The 18,759-nt window shown below is 42.2% G+C and overlaps 2 protein-coding genes across 9 annotated transcripts in view; one reads left to right on the forward strand and one right to left on the reverse strand.

Annotated features, from left to right (window-relative positions):
* PLBD1 (phospholipase B domain containing 1) overlaps positions 1-13,119 on the forward strand; it is a 35,978-nt gene extending 22,859 nt beyond the window's left edge. Inside the window, exons 7-11 of the mRNA XM_087723267.1 lie at positions 8,621-8,821; positions 8,914-9,054; positions 9,494-9,679; positions 10,145-10,251; positions 12,861-13,119. Coding sequence (XP_087579393.1) covers positions 8,621-8,821; positions 8,914-9,054; positions 9,494-9,679; positions 10,145-10,251; positions 12,861-13,028 — 803 coding nt within the window. The 3' untranslated portion in view covers positions 13,029-13,119. The remainder of the gene's footprint in view (positions 1-8,620; positions 8,822-8,913; positions 9,055-9,493; positions 9,680-10,144; positions 10,252-12,860) is intronic.
* Positions 13,120-16,623: 3,504 nt separating this feature from the next.
* ATF7IP (activating transcription factor 7 interacting protein) overlaps positions 16,624-18,759 on the reverse strand; it is a 287,553-nt gene continuing 285,417 nt past the window's right edge. For all 8 annotated transcript variants that reach the window (XM_087723261.1, XM_087723259.1, XM_087723258.1 and 5 more), the window contains exons 14-15: positions 18,315-18,427; positions 16,624-17,732 (exon numbers count right to left, since the gene is read on the reverse strand). In XM_087723261.1, the coding sequence (XP_087579387.1) occupies positions 17,316-17,732; positions 18,315-18,427 (530 nt within the window). In that variant the 3' untranslated portion in view covers positions 16,624-17,315. The remainder of the gene's footprint in view (positions 17,733-18,314; positions 18,428-18,759) is intronic.

Here is an 18,759-nt window from a genome sequence, read left to right on the forward strand (position 1 = left end):
CGTTTAATGATGTATAACAAGAAGAACAATGATAACATAACAATAACAGTAGTAATGAAGGCCGTAGCCAAAAGGTATACAAACATAGTCAAGAAAAACGCAATTCATAAGTAAATACCATCTGACATAAAGCGGTAACATATCAATGAAGATAATGAATTTCAAGACATGATCACCCTGGCCAGCCAAAGCTGCGGGCGGGTTTGGATTCCCCTCTCAGCACACATAGAAGGACCTTTCAGGTAAGTCAACGGTCGTTCTCCTGTGTGCTGCTTGGGGAATCCAAGCATGGGACATGCCAAAGCAATTAAGGTCTAGGGTGGGAATCAGGCTGGCCAGGGTCCCCCGCAGGGGGGAGCACCTGTTGCAATACACGCCGCCCGAAGGACGCCTCAGCCGAGGCATACACATCAACCTTGTAATGTCTGATAAATGGCGATGGTGTAGACCAGGTGGCTGCTCTACAGATCTCTTCCACTGAGGCTTGCGTGACCCAGGCCGCCATGGTGGCCGCACTCCTGGTAGAGTGAGGGGTGATGCGCCTGGGAACCTGCTGGGATTGACTGTCATAATCAAGGGCAATGCACGCTTTCAACCACCGCCCTATCGTATGAGAAGAAACTTTCTGTCCCATGGAGGATGGTTGAAAGTAAACAAAGAGTGTCTCAGACCGTCGGAAGGACGCTGTACGCTTCACGTAGCGGCGAAGAACCCTGCGCACATCCAGGTGATGCCATTGGCGCTCCTGCGGATGAGAAGGGTTGGGACAAAAGTCCGGAAGGATGAGTTCCTGAGCTCTGTGAAACAGCGTGTTGATTTTCGGTAGAAAGGCTGGGTCCAAGCGGAGAACAACTCTGCTGGGGTGGAATATACAGAGATCCGCTCGAACGGAAAGAGCCGCCAGCTCGGAAACCCACCTGGCTGATGAAATCGCCGCCAAAAACACCGTCTTAAGAGTCAATAGTCGAAGACTGATGGAAGAAATAGGTTCGAAAGGAGAGTCCATAAGTGCCCTGAGCACTAATGACAGATCCCAAGTAGGATAGCGGTGCATGGTCGGAGGTCGGATGTTGGCTGCCCCCTTCAGGAAGGCCTTGACTTGAGAATGTTGTGACAAGGAAAGTCCTTGACCTCCCCCAATCACTGTGGCAAGAGCCGTGACCTGCCTGCGGAGCGTGTTGGGTGCCAAACCTTTGTAAAGAACAGATTGTAGAAAGTCCAACACTCGGGGCACCGAATCCTGGAGGGGGTCTGCCCCAGCCCGTCGGCACCACCTGCAGAAGGCCTGCCAAGTAGCCTCGTAAATTCGAGTGGTGGAAGGTCGGCGGGCCGCCTGAATCATACTGATGATCTCGCTTGAATACTGAAGGTTCGTCAGAATAGTCCGCTCACGTGCCACACGGCTAATTGTAGCAACTGGGGGTTCAGATGAATGAGGGCCCCCTGATGGAGCTGGATTTGATCGTCCGGAATCCTCCACGGGCGGGAGATCGACAGATGCACCAGGTCGGTATACCAGGTCCGCCGGGACCACATCGGAGCCACCAGGAGGACTTCCGCACGTTCCAACAGAATCTTCTGGATGACCGCCGGGATCACTGGAAGAGGCGGAAAGGCGGAAAGGAGGCCGTCCGGCCACGGGCTGCGCAAGGCATCCACTCCCTCCGCTCTGGGGGTCACATACCTGGAGAAGAAACGGGGCAGTTGCGCATTGTGAGGTTGCGCGAACAAGTCCACCACTGGACGGCCGAATCAGAGGGAAATCTGCTGGAAGAGGTCTGTATGTAACTGCCACTCCGCATGATCCACTGTGGCTCTGCTCAGCCAATCCGCCTGGACATTGGATTCGCCCAAAATGTGTTCCGCCCAAAGGGACAACAGCCTGGACTCTGCCCAATGATGCAATTTCTCTGCCTCCATCATGAGGGCTCTGGAGGGCCTGCCCCCCGGCGGTTGACATGCGCCTTTGAGGCCACATTGTCGGTCAAGATCAGCACGTGCTTGTGAGTCACAATGTCCTGAAACTCTCGCAGGGCCAGTCTGATGGCCCGCAGCTCTAGCCAATTGATGCTGTTGGACAGCTCCCGGTCTGACCAGCGACCCTGTGCCACCCTGTCCAGGGCATGGCCGCCCCATCCAAACAGGCTGGCGTCCGTCGTAACCTGGATGCGTTCCGGCTCTTTGAACAGACACCCCTTGAGAATCTTTGAGGACGCCCACCATCGGAGTGATCTGAGGGCCTTGGGTGAAAGACGGACCTTGAGCTGAGAATGACTGGTGTGAGATCTCTGATAAGGAAGCAGGAACCATTGGAGTGGTCGTGCGTGAAACCTGGCCCAGGGAACGATGTCGATGCAAGAAATCATCTTCCCTAACAGCTGAGAGAGTAAAGCCAGAGGCACAAGCCGCAAGGCTGACACTTAAGAAGCCAGCTGTTGGATGCTCTGTCGCCTTTCCAGAGACAGGAAAACTTGGCAAGTGGCGGAATTGATGATGGTCCCTAAGTGAAGCAGCGTTGTAGTCGGCTGCAGATGGCTCTTGGGAAGATTCAGCACGAAGCCGTGCCTCCGCAGGGAGCCCATCGTTACCTGAAGATCCCATAGGGCCTAGTCCCGGGATGGTGACAGGACCAAGATGTCGTCTAAGTAACAATTCACTCTCACCGGAACCGAACGAAGGGAGGCCGCCGCCACCGCCACCGCCAGGAGCTTGATAAAAGTGTGGGGCACCGATGAAAGGCTGAAAGGCAAGGCCCTGTACTGGAAATGATGGCCCGCAAAGTGGAAGCGCAGGAACCGTCGATGAGCCGGATGAATGGGCACATGGAGGTACGCTTCCTTGATGTCGATTGATGTCATCATGTCGCCTTGGCGGATGGATGCCAGGATGCTTTTTAACGACTGCATCTTGAACCTCTGGTACTTGATGTACCAATTGAGTCTTTTCAGATCTAGAATGGCTCTCCATCCTCCTGAGCTTTTGGGCACCAGAAATAGGATGGAGTAAAACCCTGGACCTTCCTGCCCCTTGGGAACCTGTTCTATTGCTTTGATGGATATGAGATGATTTATTTCAGCTTCCATGAGACGCCGCTTTACTGAGCACCTGGGAACGGGGCACCTGATGAAATGTCTTGGAGGAATGGAGAGAAATTCTAGTGTGAGGCCCAGCCTCACCACCTGAAGGGCCCAGGCGTCTGAGGTGGTTTCCGCCCACTGATGAGCGAAGGCCAGCAGACACTCGCCCACTGACTCTTCCCCCTGCGAGTCACCGCTACCTTCGAAAGGACCGGTTTCCCGAGCCATGAAAGGATCTCCTGTTGTGGGATTGCGCCTGGTGCTGTTGGCGCCCCCTATATCTGCCCCCCCACGGTCCTTGCCGTAGTCCTGCGACTGGTGAAAGCCCCTGTTGTAATGGGGAACAAAGGGGGCCGCTGTGTAGCCAGAATAGCCGCCCCGAAAGGACTGGCGTCTGTTGTATGGCTGCTGCCGTCTGGTATTGCGCCCCCCCTGAGGAGGGGAGGACCTTGCGCTTGTCCCTAGTCTCTATGAGAATGGGATTGCTTCCGGGGGCGGTGTCTGTCGCCGAAGGAGCTCAACGGAGCTCCTCTCAGAGTTCTGGTCTGTATATCTAATTAAGATCAATAGATATCACCCCTTTTTGGCAGAAAGGGGCAGGCAGAAGCTCATGTGCTAGGATTTATTCGTAGTTCACAGCCCCTTTCTTTTTTTTTGGCTGTGAACGGAGAAAAGATCCAGCGTAACTGAGCTCTTATCTCCAGCCAGTTCTTCTCAGCTGCCTTTTTTGCAGCCCTAGACAGGTGATCCCCCCCCTCAGGACAATGATAAGCTGCTTAAAGCTACTTAAGACTAACACGAGCGGGTCCCACTCCTGAGATGTTCCTTTTTTTATAACTATCTTAAACACCAGCCTCGTTTTCCTTTGAGGCTTCTTTGTTCAATCGTGCTACAAAATGGCGATTTTACTGTGTTGGTGATTAATAGATGACGTAATTAACCGGCTCTATCTTCCTGGAGACTGCTCCTCATTAACAAGCAAAATCTACAAATAACTTATTGAGAACTGAGCAGGTGAAGATACTGTTTGTTTATTCTCAGCTTTTACCTATAATGGCTCCCAGATCTAAGCAGGCAAAACGCTCCCTTTTGCATGTGCTTAAAGAACTTGCTATAAAATCGCTGCCCTTGCCTCCCACACCCCCTACTGGAGATTCCTTAACACAGGAGCTTCTTTTTCAAATACTTAATGACTTCAAACAAGAAATCAAACAATTTGTGCTGGACTTATGTGACAAAATTGAGACCAAGATTGCCCAAATAAAGATGGATATATTTGAAGCTATGTCTGCTTTGACAGATTATACCGAAGAAATGGAGACTAAACTGGAAACTTTGGAGGAGGCTAATTTTAATTTGACTTCTAACATTCAAACATTACAACAAGAGATTAGAGATACTCAAACACAACTTATAATGATAAATTACAACAGGAAGGCGTTTGCAATAAGAGTCAGAGGACTGCCCGAAAAGAAAGGTGAGAACTTGAAACAGATGTTTGTAGAGGCTTTCAGTCAAGCGGTGGGAAGTCCGGGATTCAATTTTGATTGGAATATTCGAAAAATCTATCGCCAGAATTCGTGTGTAGCAGAACAGGGACAGCTCCCAAGAGACATAATTATATATTTTTTCACAAGAGAATCCAGAAATGCGATCATCCAAAAGTTTTACAACAACAGACTGCGAATCGATGGGCAGGATTTGTTTGTCTTTAAAGAGATACCATTCCAGATGCTGCAAGCAAGGAGAGATTATACTTTTTTAACCAAAGAGCTTAGAAACCACCAAATACAGTATAAATGGGAAGCTCCAGTTGGAATCACAGTTACATTCGAGAATCAAAGATTTCGTCTTAATTCTGTTTCGGAAGCTCGGGACTTTTATTATAAAACTCTGAAGGCGGGACCTCCTGACTCACTCGGAAACGCGGAAAGACAAGGTGAAGGAAAGACAAGCAGTAATTCACTTGGTTACAAGACGGAGGGAGTTGTTCTCCCCCTACTGGAGAGGCAGAAGAGCGGAAACTGAGGATTTAGCCATATCTTCAAAGCAGCGGGACACGTGGCCATAAGGCAGAGGGCTGCCTTCTCTTTCCGGAAGGGCAGAAGAGTAAAGAATAAAGATCCAGCGATATCTTTAAAATACTTTTTAAACTCTTAGATTGATCAAAATTTTAGGATTCCTGTTTGGTATGAAATGGTAAAGCTGTATATCGATGAGGAACGGAAAGAAGCATCGCTTATTTTGGACAGATATTGTACGGGATTTATATAAGACTTATTTGAATTTTAATCCAAACTGCGCATGAATTGTTTTCTGGTGTGAGGAAAGTGGAGACCAAGATTTATTTGAATTGCGGTTTGGGACGAATGGAGTTGGGAGGAGTGGGGCAGAAGGGAAGGTGGAGCGGGATATTAATGAAGTGATCTTAGGACTGAATGAAGTGGTATGGATTTTGGACACACATTTTATGGATTTACATGCTTGAAGTCTAACATAAAAAGCTCAGGATTTTAAAGTGAAGAGAGAGATCCTAATTATATGGAATTTTGGCTTGGGAGGAATGGAGATGAGAAGCAAGGGGTAGGAAGAAGAGTAGCGAAAGTATGATTAGACTGCTCTGTATTAGAAGGTAAATTGATTTTTGTATAAACTATTATCTGAATATAAGGTCTATGAGAATGGGATCGAGAACGGATCCAAACAAGGCCCCGCCCTTGAAGGGCGTGGATGCCAGGCGCCATTTAGATTTAATGTCAGCCTGCCAATGGTGGAGCCACAAGAGGCGATGGGAGGCCACATTGGAGACTACAGCTTGAGAAGCAAACTTAGCAGCATTGAGCGTGGCATCCGCCAAAAATTCCAAGGCAGCCATAATTTTAGTAACGTCCTGGTGAAGGCGCACCTCGTCAGGGGCCAGCCTCTCCTTCAACTGCTTAAGCCAGAGCACCGAGGTCCTATTAAAGAACAATGCCGCAGTAGCAGCACGTAAAGCCCAGGCCGCGGCCTGGTGTGTCTTACGAATAACCGTCTCGGCCTTACGGTCCTCAGCCTTCAGACCCTCAGATATCTCAGATGGAATCAGGGCAGGGGAAGCTAGGGCTGCTACTGGCTGATCCACAGTTGGAAATTGCAAAAGGGTCTCCAAATCAGGGGTAGAAGTGTACAGCTTCCTGTCCCCGTTGCTAGGTGGGGTAACTGCAGGTAGCTGGTCCCATTGTTTTTGAATGAATGAGATCCATGAAAAGCTTTGGAGAAGGAATCACCTCCTGCAATGAAACTGGCACAGCAAGAAGGCGTTCAGTGGTGTCCAGGCCTACAGCAGAACTATCCTTGGGAGCTACTTCTCCCATATGGGTAGTGGCCTTAGCTTTAAACAATAAGGACTTGAACAGAGTAGGCCGAAACAGACTAGAAGAATTAGGCTGATCAAAGATCAGGCCTTCATCATCAGAGAACCCCCTATCAATCAACTCCCCTTCCTCCACCAAAGCCGAATCCTCACTATAAATAGAGGGAAGGGGGGATCTGCAGATCAGGCAGATCCACCTGTGGAGCTGGGAGAGAAGGCCCACCTTGGCTGCTAGCCACCACCGGGGCCTGTTTCCTCCGAAGCAGCTCAGCATCCACCCCCCTGGATATAGCTGCAGATATCATTTGGTAAATATCTGGGGATAGGCCCTGGTCATAGCCTTCCGTAGGCCTAGGCCTGCAACAGTGGGAGTAAATGTGGCAGAGGGCCCAGCACGTGGCATAGAGTACATTGGAATAGCCTGGGCCTCGGGCATTACTGTGGGGAGCTGGATCCCCAACCCCCCCCGCCCCAGATTCAGGGATAACAGGCAAGGAACGATCCGGAGACCAGGTCTGGAGGCCTGCAGGTTGTGGGGCTGGCGAAATATGCTGAGGTAAGAGCATGGGGCGGGAAACTACCCTCTCCAGAGGCTTTAGATGGTGCTTTAGATTTATCCTTTTTGTGGCCCTTATCCGGAGCTCCGGAGGTCTCCCTGGGCCTCTGACTGGTGGCCCTAGAGGTGGCTCTGCCAGGCCTTGAACTAACCCCCGCTTGGGCAGCACCCTGATTATCAGAAGAGGATTCAACTGTACCTCCCACAGTAGAATGATCAGCCATTGCAATGAGTTGAGATTCGAAAAGACTCAAAAGGCACAAAGCACAGAGTTCACTGTAAGGCAAAGAGACCGCGTGGCCAGCAAGGCAGCAGGAAAACAACTCCTCCCCAAGGCACACAAAGCCAAAGTGAGGGAATTGGGAGGGGCCGATGAATCAGCAACTGCAAGAGGAGGCAACGCCCGGTCCCAGCAGCGCCTGCGTCAGAAATGGCCCCAGCATGGCGCCCAACAAACGAGCGCCAAATTCAAATCATAAGCCACAAAGCACAGTCTCCTTAGCTTCTCAGGGGGAAAATAATGCCGGAATCGCTGGCGCGCTGCCTCACTGCCCCAATGCGATCAGAATTCCGCAAAGGCAAACCTCGCCGCGAACGGCAGGTAACTCCCAGCGGCAAGATAAGAGAAGCCATGCCGTGAATGGCAGGCAATTCAAGGGCTCCGAGGCTCTTAACGCTTAAATCTCGTCGCTAGCGCCAGCCGAAGTTCCGCGCTGTGCAAGAAAGCCCCATGCCGGCAGGAACAAAGCGCTTGCTGCCCAGCCGCCTGCAAAGGCTCTAATTCCCTGCGGGGAAACTCAACCCCCAAACGGCTCCAAACGGCAGAGAAATACCTGAGCGGTAAAAGGGGCCATAGAGGGAACTGGCAGACAGCGAACTGCCGCAAATCTTTTCCACCAACTAGGTCCATCGTGCTTGCAGGGAAATCCAGAAAAAGGGTATAAATTTGTCTCAGAAGTCTGGAGAAGAATTGATATATGTCTCGTCGGCTGGACTGAGTTAAAAAAACTGAGCCCATCCCGCCAGTGGAGGCATGGTCACCAATTTACATAACTCAGTCTCAAGGCTAATGGACAAAGTTAACCCATGCTTGGATTCCCCAAGCAGCACACAGGAGAATAGAACTGAATCTTAAGTAATAAAATAAATTATTTTTCTTATGGTGACCCTTATGAGGCAAGGAAAGCTTTTCCCAAGACTAGTTGAAATCAGGGATGAATATGCAGCATTGAAGTCATTTATGTATTGTGTTTTCATCCCAAAAGATTGGACTGGGCGTATCTCCAAAACAAACTGGAATAGATAGATCTATCTTGAGTCCTCCTTCATCCAGTCCAATCCTTTCCAATCCATGTTTCTGAAAGCAATTGTAAAATGCATGACAGATGAACTTTAATCTCTTCACAAATAGGTCTGATTCACCACTTCCAGAGTCTCATTGCTGATAATATATAATTTAGCTGAATTTGGTTGCTTTTTCTTTTATAATCAGTTGATTCTGGTGCTGCTGTTTTTGTAGATTCTTTGTTTTTATCCATTTAATTTCCTTCCTTTGTGGAAATCAAACATTAGAATGAAAAAATATATGAAGGATTTCTTTTTGAATAACAAACTTTTTCAAAATTCTTGTTTCAGGCTTTTTGATTTCCCTAGATGACTTTTATATACTTGGCAATGGATTGATTATGTTGCAGACCACAAACAGCGTATTCAACCTTTCTCTTCTTAAACAAGTGGTACCTGAGAGCCTCTTTGCATGGGAGAGAGTCCGTATTGCCAATATGATGGCAGATTCTGGAAAGACCTGGGCCCAAACTTTTGAAAAACAAAATTCTGGTTGGTATATTTGAATGGGAATCTTTTCACCCATGATTCTATGGGGGGGAGGAGCACAGTTAAGATTTAACTGTTTTCTTACTGACCTCTAGGTACTTACAATAATCAATATATGATACTCGATACAAAAAAGATCAAATTGCGAAGACGCATTGACGATGAGGCACTTTATATCATTGAACAGGTTCCCAATCTTGTAAAATATTCCGATCAAACAGATATTCTCCGTAAAGGTAAATATTTACATAAGAGTTTTTGAATAATGGAATACAGGGGAGGGCCAAAGGTAAATGATCTCAACTAAAGCTTCCTAATAGAAGTTGCAAATAATCTCAACGTTAGTAAGTGCAATTTACCAGGAATTCACAATTTGTATTTTTAGAAATAATTGTGTGTGAGAGAGACATTTTAGCACTAAATACAAATTTCCTTTGTGCTACAGATGGTAGACGATGTAAATTCACATTCTTTTGCTGAATTTGAAATTCCTTAAATATTTCAGCTTTGCCAAATGTAACCTCCTTTTATGAAATTTTTCTACCATGCTAGTTTGGCTCACATTCCCTTGAGACTCAGTTTTTTAAAACTTGGTTAATGTTTCATGCAGTTAAAGTCAAGCAATGTACAAAAGCTCCAGCTGAACTCATTCACTGGTAAAGCCTTGTTTCGCAGGATACTGGTCTTCCTACAACATCCCTTTCCATAAAGTAATTTATAATATGAGTGGATATGGAGAATATGTTGAAAAGTATGGTTTGGACTTTTCTTATGAAATGGCCCCAAGAGCAAAAATCTTCCGACGGGACCAAGGAACAGTAACTGATATGAAGTCCATGAAGCGCATCATGAGATATAATAGTATGTCATTTAAAAAATTTCTATTGATTTTTCTAGATTGTGTTCTCTTCCATAATTAAAAAAAGCCCTCATTATCAAACATTTGTTTTGCAATAACAGTATCCGCTCACCTTTCACAATATTAAACTCTTGGCCATTATCTGTTGAATCTAGTTAAAATAAAGAAATGTTGAGTTTTAAATACATCATATTTTTCGCTACAGTTTTCCAAGTCCATGAGTGACAGGAGCCAAATTTCAATTAGTTATCTTTAAACAAGTTTTCAGAGCAGACCCTCTTTTCTACTCTCTTATTATAACTATGCTTCATAGATAAAATCCAACTGGGGTGGAAAGAAAATGGCTCCAAGTTTTTTGAAGGAGAGGCAAGAATCAAATGACAGACTTCTGACTCTACAGACACAGAATTAAATCATGGTTAAGCAAGAGCGTGAAAACCTACTTATCCCCTCCCCTTTATTTTCAGATTATAAGAAAGATCCGTACACAAGATACAATCCCTGCAATACCATTTGCTGCCGAGAAGACTTGAAACACAAGTCTCCAGTTCCAGCTGGATGCTATGATTCTAAGGTACACAGTCCTAAAGGAATTGCCCCACTACAGATACATGTGGGGTGGAGAAAACATTAGCTGATCCACATTATTTGGCATACACAATATTCTCCCCTCTGTACATCATCATACATGCCTGTAATTACTTGTGCATTCAAATGCAGGTGCCAGCAGCTGCCCAAACGAAGCTACTTTGACAATCATTGATATCATTTTTATCATGCTTCCATTGATAGCAGCTTTGATTTTTTTTTGAGTTAGTTTACTTTATTGATTAGCCCTTGGGCCATATGAAAGTGCAGAGTTCCAGACACAAATTATTATTAATATCAGATAAGAACAATTTAAAATGGAATTGGAATAAAATATGATTTAGAGTGAAACTGGAATAAAATACGGTTAAAAATGAAATTGGAATAAAATACAATAATTTAATATATAAATAACTAAAACATGATTAAATTAGCTTTCATCTAATTAACAGTTAAAAATAAAATGAGAATTCAATGTAAATACTTGTTTTTGTGTTAGGATTGTAAAGTATAGCCATTCTAGTTTTGTGCAACAGACCAGTACAGAATGAAATGTTTAATTCTCCCTTTAAGATTGAGGCAAATCTTAGCCAGCCTGGCTAACTGCAATAGGCATTCAGAATTATAGTTTAGCAACCCTTGGAAGAGTCATAGCCACTCCTGCGCTTGAGAAATTAATATTATTTATTTAAGGAATATTATAGTCTCCGTTCTTAACCTGTGTGTGGGTTGCAGGATCCAATCTGAGTCAGTCACCAGGATAAAAGTTTGATTCTCCTAAGCTTCCGGGCTTGTGCTGGAGTTCATTATTGTAGAAACAGCACAAGCCCGAAAAGGAGAATAAACCTTTGTTTCTGGTGATCGACTCAGATTGGATCCTGCAACGTTATCCTGGGATATGTATATTTACTTTCAGTTGTATGTGTAGATTGTTTGATTTTCTGGAAGGAAGATTTAGAAATTCTGAACACTGACCTGCCATTTTTATGCATCTACTAGCCGATGACCCAGCATTGTCTGGGTATTTATTTATAGGGGGAAAATGTCCAGAGCAAACATAATTTCTAATGTTGGATTTTCCCCCTTATCAGAGGGAGCCCCCTTGTGGAGTACTGTGAAGCCGTTATCATGGCAACTCTGCTGCGCTGTACAGTAGAAGTCATTTTACAGCAGTACAGTAGAAGTTATTTTAAGGCACAACAGGCTGTATCTTAACAGAACACATACCCTAAGGGTTTTTTGGGGCGTCTTACCCCCCACAATATTTTTTTCCAGATAGTAAGTCATCTGTGTACCAAGTTTGGTTGAAATTGCTTGAGTCGTTCCAGAGTTATGCTGGACACACAGAGCCATTTTTATACATATAGAAGATTTTGCAATGGTACAGAAGACTCATACAGGAACAGAACATTGAGATATTTGTAATCACTCACTTTTTACTTCAGGGTGTCAAAAAGAGAAATAGATAATAAGAATTGTGAGGGGAAATGGTGAAAGGAGTTAATTGAAATATGGGCAAAATATGAACAGAAAGGTTGGTCGATCAATTAGTTTATTTAAAGCATTTATATGGCCATCCAACTCAAATAATATGACCCTTAAGTGGCATTTTAAAAAAAAGAAAGGAAAAGTCAAAACCAACAAATAGAAAAAAACAACCTGTCTCATTAAAACCATGTAGGCAATAAATGGCAAACACAGTGAAGTATAGCATAACTCCTATGGATGGGGACCCTATTCATGCTGGCCAAAAGGCTTGCAATGGTTTGAAGGTTCCAGCCAATTTATGCTGAAGGGAGGATTACACCAAAAGAGCCACTGTTGAGAAGGCACCTCTCCAGGGTCTCATAAGATGACATGGTTTCAGGGTAGGGATGTGCCCCTCCAATTGCAATGTGTGGGATGGGGAGATATTTTTGGAGCAGGCCATCTTGGAAATATCTTGGTCCTATGCTAGGAGGGCTTTTATAGGTGGTAACCAACAACCTGAATTACACCCAGAAGCCAGCTCGTGGAGCAACAGTGTCACTTAGGTGTCACAAGAGTTTCCATTACTACTGCACCACCACAATCAGGACCAATTGTAGGTTCTGGATAGTTTTCAAAGATAGTTTTATGTACAGCATACATTACAAGACTGGGTATCTTTGGGTCAGAGAAGAAACAGCACAAGGTAATTGTTATCTCACTGAGGTTGGTTGTTGACATCTCACCATGCTTTCATTGCTAGGGAGTGTGGCTTAATATTTGATATATAATCTGTTTATAAAATCAGATCAAGACAAAACCTGGATAAATCCATATTTGTTGTCATCGCTCCTTGTGTGCCAGCTTTCCCTTTTTATTTAGATATCCTTGCTTTACAGAGAATTAAAATACACAAAATCGCACTTCACCAGTATCAAATGTATGTTTCAGTATCTCCATTCTGGATTCACCTTGCTGAATAAAGGGGCCTGGTTTGGGGCATAGGCAATTCAGTTAACATGGTTTGAATTGTCCTGGGCCATTTCTGAATATTTTGCATGTTATATTTGTGAAATATCCATCCCCATTTTCTTCTCTTACATGACCTTTTTTTAAATTTTTGTATAGGTAGCAGATATCAATATGGCTGCAAAGTTTACAGCCTATGCCGTCAGTGGCCCACCTGTGGAGAAAGGCCTGCCTATCTTCAGCTGGGTTAATTTCAACAAGACGAAGCACCAGGGTCTGCCAGAGTCATACAACTTTGATTTTGTTACTATGAAACCAGTGCTGTGAATCTATATCTGAGCATTTGAACATGTGCAGGAAAATTGTGTTTACATTTTTTTTTTGCCATATCAAATAAACAGACCTGGATATACCTTGATTTTACTCTTGGCTTCTTATGAGAAAGATAAAACCTATTATATGCAAGTAAAAATGGGCGTAATAGCATATATAACCCTTGGATTTTGTTCATTTTAGATAAATGAACTCTGTGGAGCAAATAGCCTGATTAGGATGATGTATTGCAGATGACTGTTGATTCTAGATGAATTCTGGCAGTGAAATCTGCTTAGTGAGATTTCCAGCAATCTCATGTTCCTAATAGTGTGCTTTGTTGCCTATCTTATCATCTATCACCTTTGCCTGTCTGTCTATCTTGTCTTATATCTATTAGCTCTCTCCCTCCCTTTCGACTATTCTGGACTCTTATTTCCATTTCTTAAACCAAATGCTCTTTTGTTCTTCCAAACTAATCACACAAAACTCAAAAGATTAAAAACCCAGTAGTTTATTTCAAAGTATAAATTTCAGGCGTATCAAGACAAAACCCCACTACAATTAACACGTACAGACACTAGTCTACAATGCATATAAAAGTTAGGAGAACTTGCCACCGTCCTGCTTAAACTGGACTTTTTGGTACAGCCTACATTATTTACATGTTCATCTGTTGAAGAAGAAAAAAACCAGAGTGCAAATTTCTATAAGGAGTTTTGTATAAGTTTATTTTTCAGTGCTTATAAATTACTGATCTGAAGAGTACCTCAGGTTTTGGCTGTCCAGTTGCTTTATTTACAGTTAAAATTTAAACTTAGTCTTAAAATATATTTTCAAGCTAGCACAAGAAGGTAAGAAACCAATCATTCTGCTTTAAAATATAGGTGAGATCCAATAATACTGTAGAACACAATTTGATTTGCATTCTTGCATATTTGTACATTACTCTCAACGTAACCTCTATACTGCTGAAAATATTGTTATCCAATTTTCATATACCCCAAATATGAAGATCTTAAAAACAGCAAGATTTCATTTGCAAAATGAACGACGTTGCCACTGAATGAATGAGAATACTAAAGAAAGTGAAAGATGGCATCAACATAATGTAGCTTCATATTCTGGTTGTAATTCTTTAAGCCAATACTGTGATATTGCAAGTCAAGGGACAAATATAAAACTATTGAAGCACTAATACAATGTAATATGGATTCTAGAGCCATAGAAGTCCTGGACAAGTAGTAGCAATTGATTGGATCAGTCTAACATTGAATGAATGGACTGATTTAATTTATTGTGGTACCCATGTTCTAATTCTAGTGGGTTGTTCTCAGACATTTTGTCACAATTTATCTTGGTCTTTTTATAAATAATTTAAAGAGGCACAGAAATTGCCCAACATGCTGAAAATAGAGATTAATCAGGATGTTTCAGTAAACCTTAAACACAGTGTTTTTGTTCAGAGTTTTTAGGGCATGTATTAGTATCACTGAACATATCCTCTATCATTAAGTTGCTAATATAAAAAGTATGTTGCATCTCTTGCTCTCCACAATCTAAATTCAACCAATTTTTTGTATAAATTGTAATTTGGGGGGGAAAATGAGCAGAAATAAGCTAACAAGAATTCCAGACCGAGATAACAATTTTTTAGTTCGCTTTCAGAATTTATTTCATTTCTTCTGAAAACGAACTTGACTACTATTAGTAGCTGCATTCTCAGTATTAAAGAGCAGAACATTGCTGAAATATATAGTTTCACAGTGAAATCATTCTAGAAAAAAATGTCTAAGCTGGGCCAGTCATACACTGCAATAAAGTAAGAGTGGTAAGAAAAAAAATATCAACATGGTACAATGTAGACAGTGATATTTTCTTTTCTTCTTTAAGGTCCTTTAAAAAATATCTCTTCTATCCATACTATAACAAGCTCACAGTGGTGAGTGGGATGGTTTCTCAATGAACACACAATAAAAATCCAGCATTAGTCCAGTTTGTTGCCATGCAATCCTGTTTATAGTAGTTTGATAGAAAAAGAATAAAGTTCCCATTATCTGTTGCAAGAACATATTAATTTCTACAGATTCAGATGTCTTTTTTCGGGCAAAGGCAGAGAATTAAGCACAGAATATAAAATATGTGGTTTGCCATTACTTATACATTTGTTTCTGCTTAACTGTATTGCTTTATATAACTTGTGTGGCATGCTCATTCTGTTTTGGAAAATGTAGCATCCTACTCGATCAGCTGCAGTACATAAATCTGAAGGCTAATAACTATCCTCCAAAATGCTAATTTAAGAAGTGCTGAAATTAACATCTGCCATAAACTTACTTGAACACGGAACGAGATCTGATACTGGAAACTGGAACGGAAACTTCTTGAATGTCTTCGTATGAGAAAGTTGTAGGTCCTAGTATCTAAACTCAAAAAAAAAGTTGCATACCTTATGAAAGTATACTTTCCTCCCAGATGTTCTTAGATCTGACTTTATTATCCAAGTACCAAAAAAAATCTAAGAGAAAGGGCAAGCAACAATATATTGGCTACAAACAATAGGAACTGCCAAATTAAACTGGAGTTCAATGCTTCTTTAAAAAAATAAAAATGGTTTTGTAATTAAATGCTCCTTTCATTGATTTCTGATCCCTTTTTGTTGACTGCCTTTTGCATTTTTCAGCATTCAAATTAAGAGGTGGGCTAAATATACCCCTCCTTCAGTAAATAATAAAAATCCTTTTTGTGACCATTTCAGAGATGGGTTTCTAGCTAACTAGTTGTTTTATTTTCAGATTTTTGAAGGTAAAAAGAAAATGTGATAAATTAATATGCCAATTACCAGCTGATTGATTTGAAGAATTCATAATACGGAGAATGAAATTTACCCACTCAAAAAGTTTCTGACTACAACATGTAGAGACTAGCAAGTTTCCACATTATTCTGAGAAAAATAAGAGACAAAATGGCACAAGACTATGGTTTGTCTTTACTGAAATACACCGTCCCACATAAACAGCATTAAGATCTTGTCTTCCTAAGATAGCTTCTGCTTGTGCCTTTTGAACTTTGCATTTCTTTTCCAACCCTATCAATTTCAGAACAGGAAGTAATAGGAAGTGCCAAGCAATGCAGTGAAGAGTTACCACTCACTATTTAATAGGAATTATCAACCAAGAAGATAATGTATGTCCTATTTTTCTCTAGAATACAGTATGGTTATTTCCATGCCAGGTTTAGCTTATTTGTTTTCAGTGGCCGTGAGCTTTGCTGAAATGGAAAAAGTGGAGGATCTATTCCATTGTTTTGACTCAGTGGATATAGAATTTTCATAAAGTTGTTACACAGAATTCTAGGTATTAGTGTGTTTGTTAGGAAAATGACGTTTGTTTTGGCTACCTACCATCTTCTTAAGAACAGCATGATGCGGCTAAACTGTGTGAGTGATAAATCTTCACAGATTAAATTAAATAAGTAATGTAAACATTAGCATGAATTATTGGAAAACCTGGGTATTACTTGTCAAGTGAATCTGCAATAAGAGATTATGACATTCTAGGGTTGGCAAAAGAACAGAATATTGAAAGGATGGCAAAGAAAGAGGAACACAGAAAGTGTGACTGCATTTATTTTGAAATTATTGTTTAAGGCACAAATTAAATTATTTTTAAAAAAAAGAGAAGGATCATAAAAAGAGAATCAGGAAGCTATTGAAAATGCAAATGAAGTTTTCTAGAAACCTGGCTTTAGTAGTGGGCTTCAAAATACTCCCAAGTTCTGGTGACAAATAGAGTGCAAGCCTGCCTGGAACTTTTTCATTTCAATAAGCAGAACAAGAACTCAAAAACTGACTATAGATAAATGTCTTTGCCCTTTAGGAAGTAGTTTAGATGTCTTGTAAAGTACAATGGGCCACTCTTCTAGGACCAAGCACAATCCTGAATCCAGGCTTCCCACCTAACCTGGCTGTTATACTCTGCGCTTGTGCCAATGTGTGACATTATTGGTGGGCCACATGAAACATGTCAGCCAAATTCCCAAAACTTTCTTACTCACTATTTACTAGGTTCAGTGACTTGTAAGCAAAGGGGAGGAGACTATTTCATCAGAAATACAAGCTGTCTTGCTGGAGGTTATGAATTTATTTCAGTTTTGGTTGTAAGTTTTGTAGTGTATGAAAGAGCTCTCCAAAATAATTCTGCAGAGAAGATTTTACAATGAGTTTCATGCATGAGAACAAACTCAAAACTAGATCAAGCCACAGCCATGGGGCAAGAATGGAAGCTTTCAATGTCTTTAAGTTTAACTGCTTTGGGAAGCAATCACATCTGTTGACTGGGGGTCACAGAATGGTCCAAAACGTCCATAGATGTCTTTAGCACGCACAGCAAAGTAGTATTTGCTGCCAGACACAAACTGAGTAAGTGTGCATGCCATAGGCAGAGGAAGGGCTTTTACTTCCCCAATCTTTTTCCACTGAGAGGGTACAGTGGCACTTGGGTCCTCATGGTATGCATATAGGTGATAGCTATCCACACTAGCACAGCTCCGGTCCACTTCCAAAACACTCCAAGAAAGCACAATGCCATTTTGACTTTGCACTCGGGCAAGCTTCAGGTGTGGCTTCTGAGGCAAAGAATGGTTGGCAGCTTCTGGAGGCAGTCGAGAGGGCTGCTGGGCCTCTGGCAGAGGGGCTGGATGCACAGGCCGCAATGGCTCCTAAGGGAAAGAGAAATGGGGTTGTGAAGGTGGCAAAGAAGTTGCTTCATCATTTCAGAGACTACATGAATTGATCGCTCAATAGTTAATAGTCCTTGTCAAGTGGTAAGGATTTCCCAAAAAATGGGAGCAGTTACCAAAAATGCTGGCTTCAGAAGGAACGAGGAGAGTTCTTACAGAACCACAGATTATTGCAAAAGCAGGGTATTCTAATCTATGCAATTCAAGGCTTTAAAGATTAAAATCAGCATTTTGAATTGCATTGTTCCTACATTTGTCAGAAACTTCTACAGAATGAATAATTTGTGATCCATATGTAGCTCCAGATCTTTTTCTTATGATCTCAGAAACAACCAAATTTTTCTCTTTGATTTCCCCCTCAAACCCCAAACGGGCTCTAACTTTGTCTAGCTCAGTGATATCATCACTTTACTATTTTTTTCTCCAGCTATTAAAGTTTTTCACAGTATTGTCCCCAATTAGTTTTAAAATATTAATGATCCCTGCATAAATACATTTGATCTTCTATGTGGTTGTACCATCTTTTCTAAATATTCATGTTAATCGATAAAATGTACTTACTGAATGTACTGGAGGAGGCCGATGATGTACTGTGAGTTGAGGTCCACCAGATCCTAATGTTAACCCACTGTTTACAACATAAGCTGTTGTTTGAGGCACTCGCACGGTTACACCTATAAAAGACATTAGAATCAATCTATTTATGCCTTACTTTTTGGAAAGCTATTATAAACCAGGCTATTTTAATAACATACAGGTAGTCCTTTACTTATGCCTACAATTAGAATTTGATCATTGAACAAAGCGGTTGTGAAGCGAGACGCCATGTAACTGCTTTGCTTAATTACTGCAATCCTGGCATTACTGGTTGTGGTAGTTACGTGATCTTGCAATCCACTAATTATTTTTAAAGAAATCAGACAGGACAACAGAAAAATCTAATTAAAACTCAAGTTGAGTTTATTTTTATTTATTTATTAAATTTATATGCCACCCATTTCACTAT

The sequence above is a fragment of the Thamnophis sirtalis genome, unplaced genomic scaffold, assembly GCF_051295495.1.
Source record: "Thamnophis sirtalis isolate CommonGarterSnake01/CBP01778 unplaced genomic scaffold, rThaSir2_p1.2 scaffold_9, whole genome shotgun sequence".
NCBI lineage: Eukaryota > Metazoa > Chordata > Lepidosauria > Squamata > Natricidae > Thamnophis > Thamnophis sirtalis.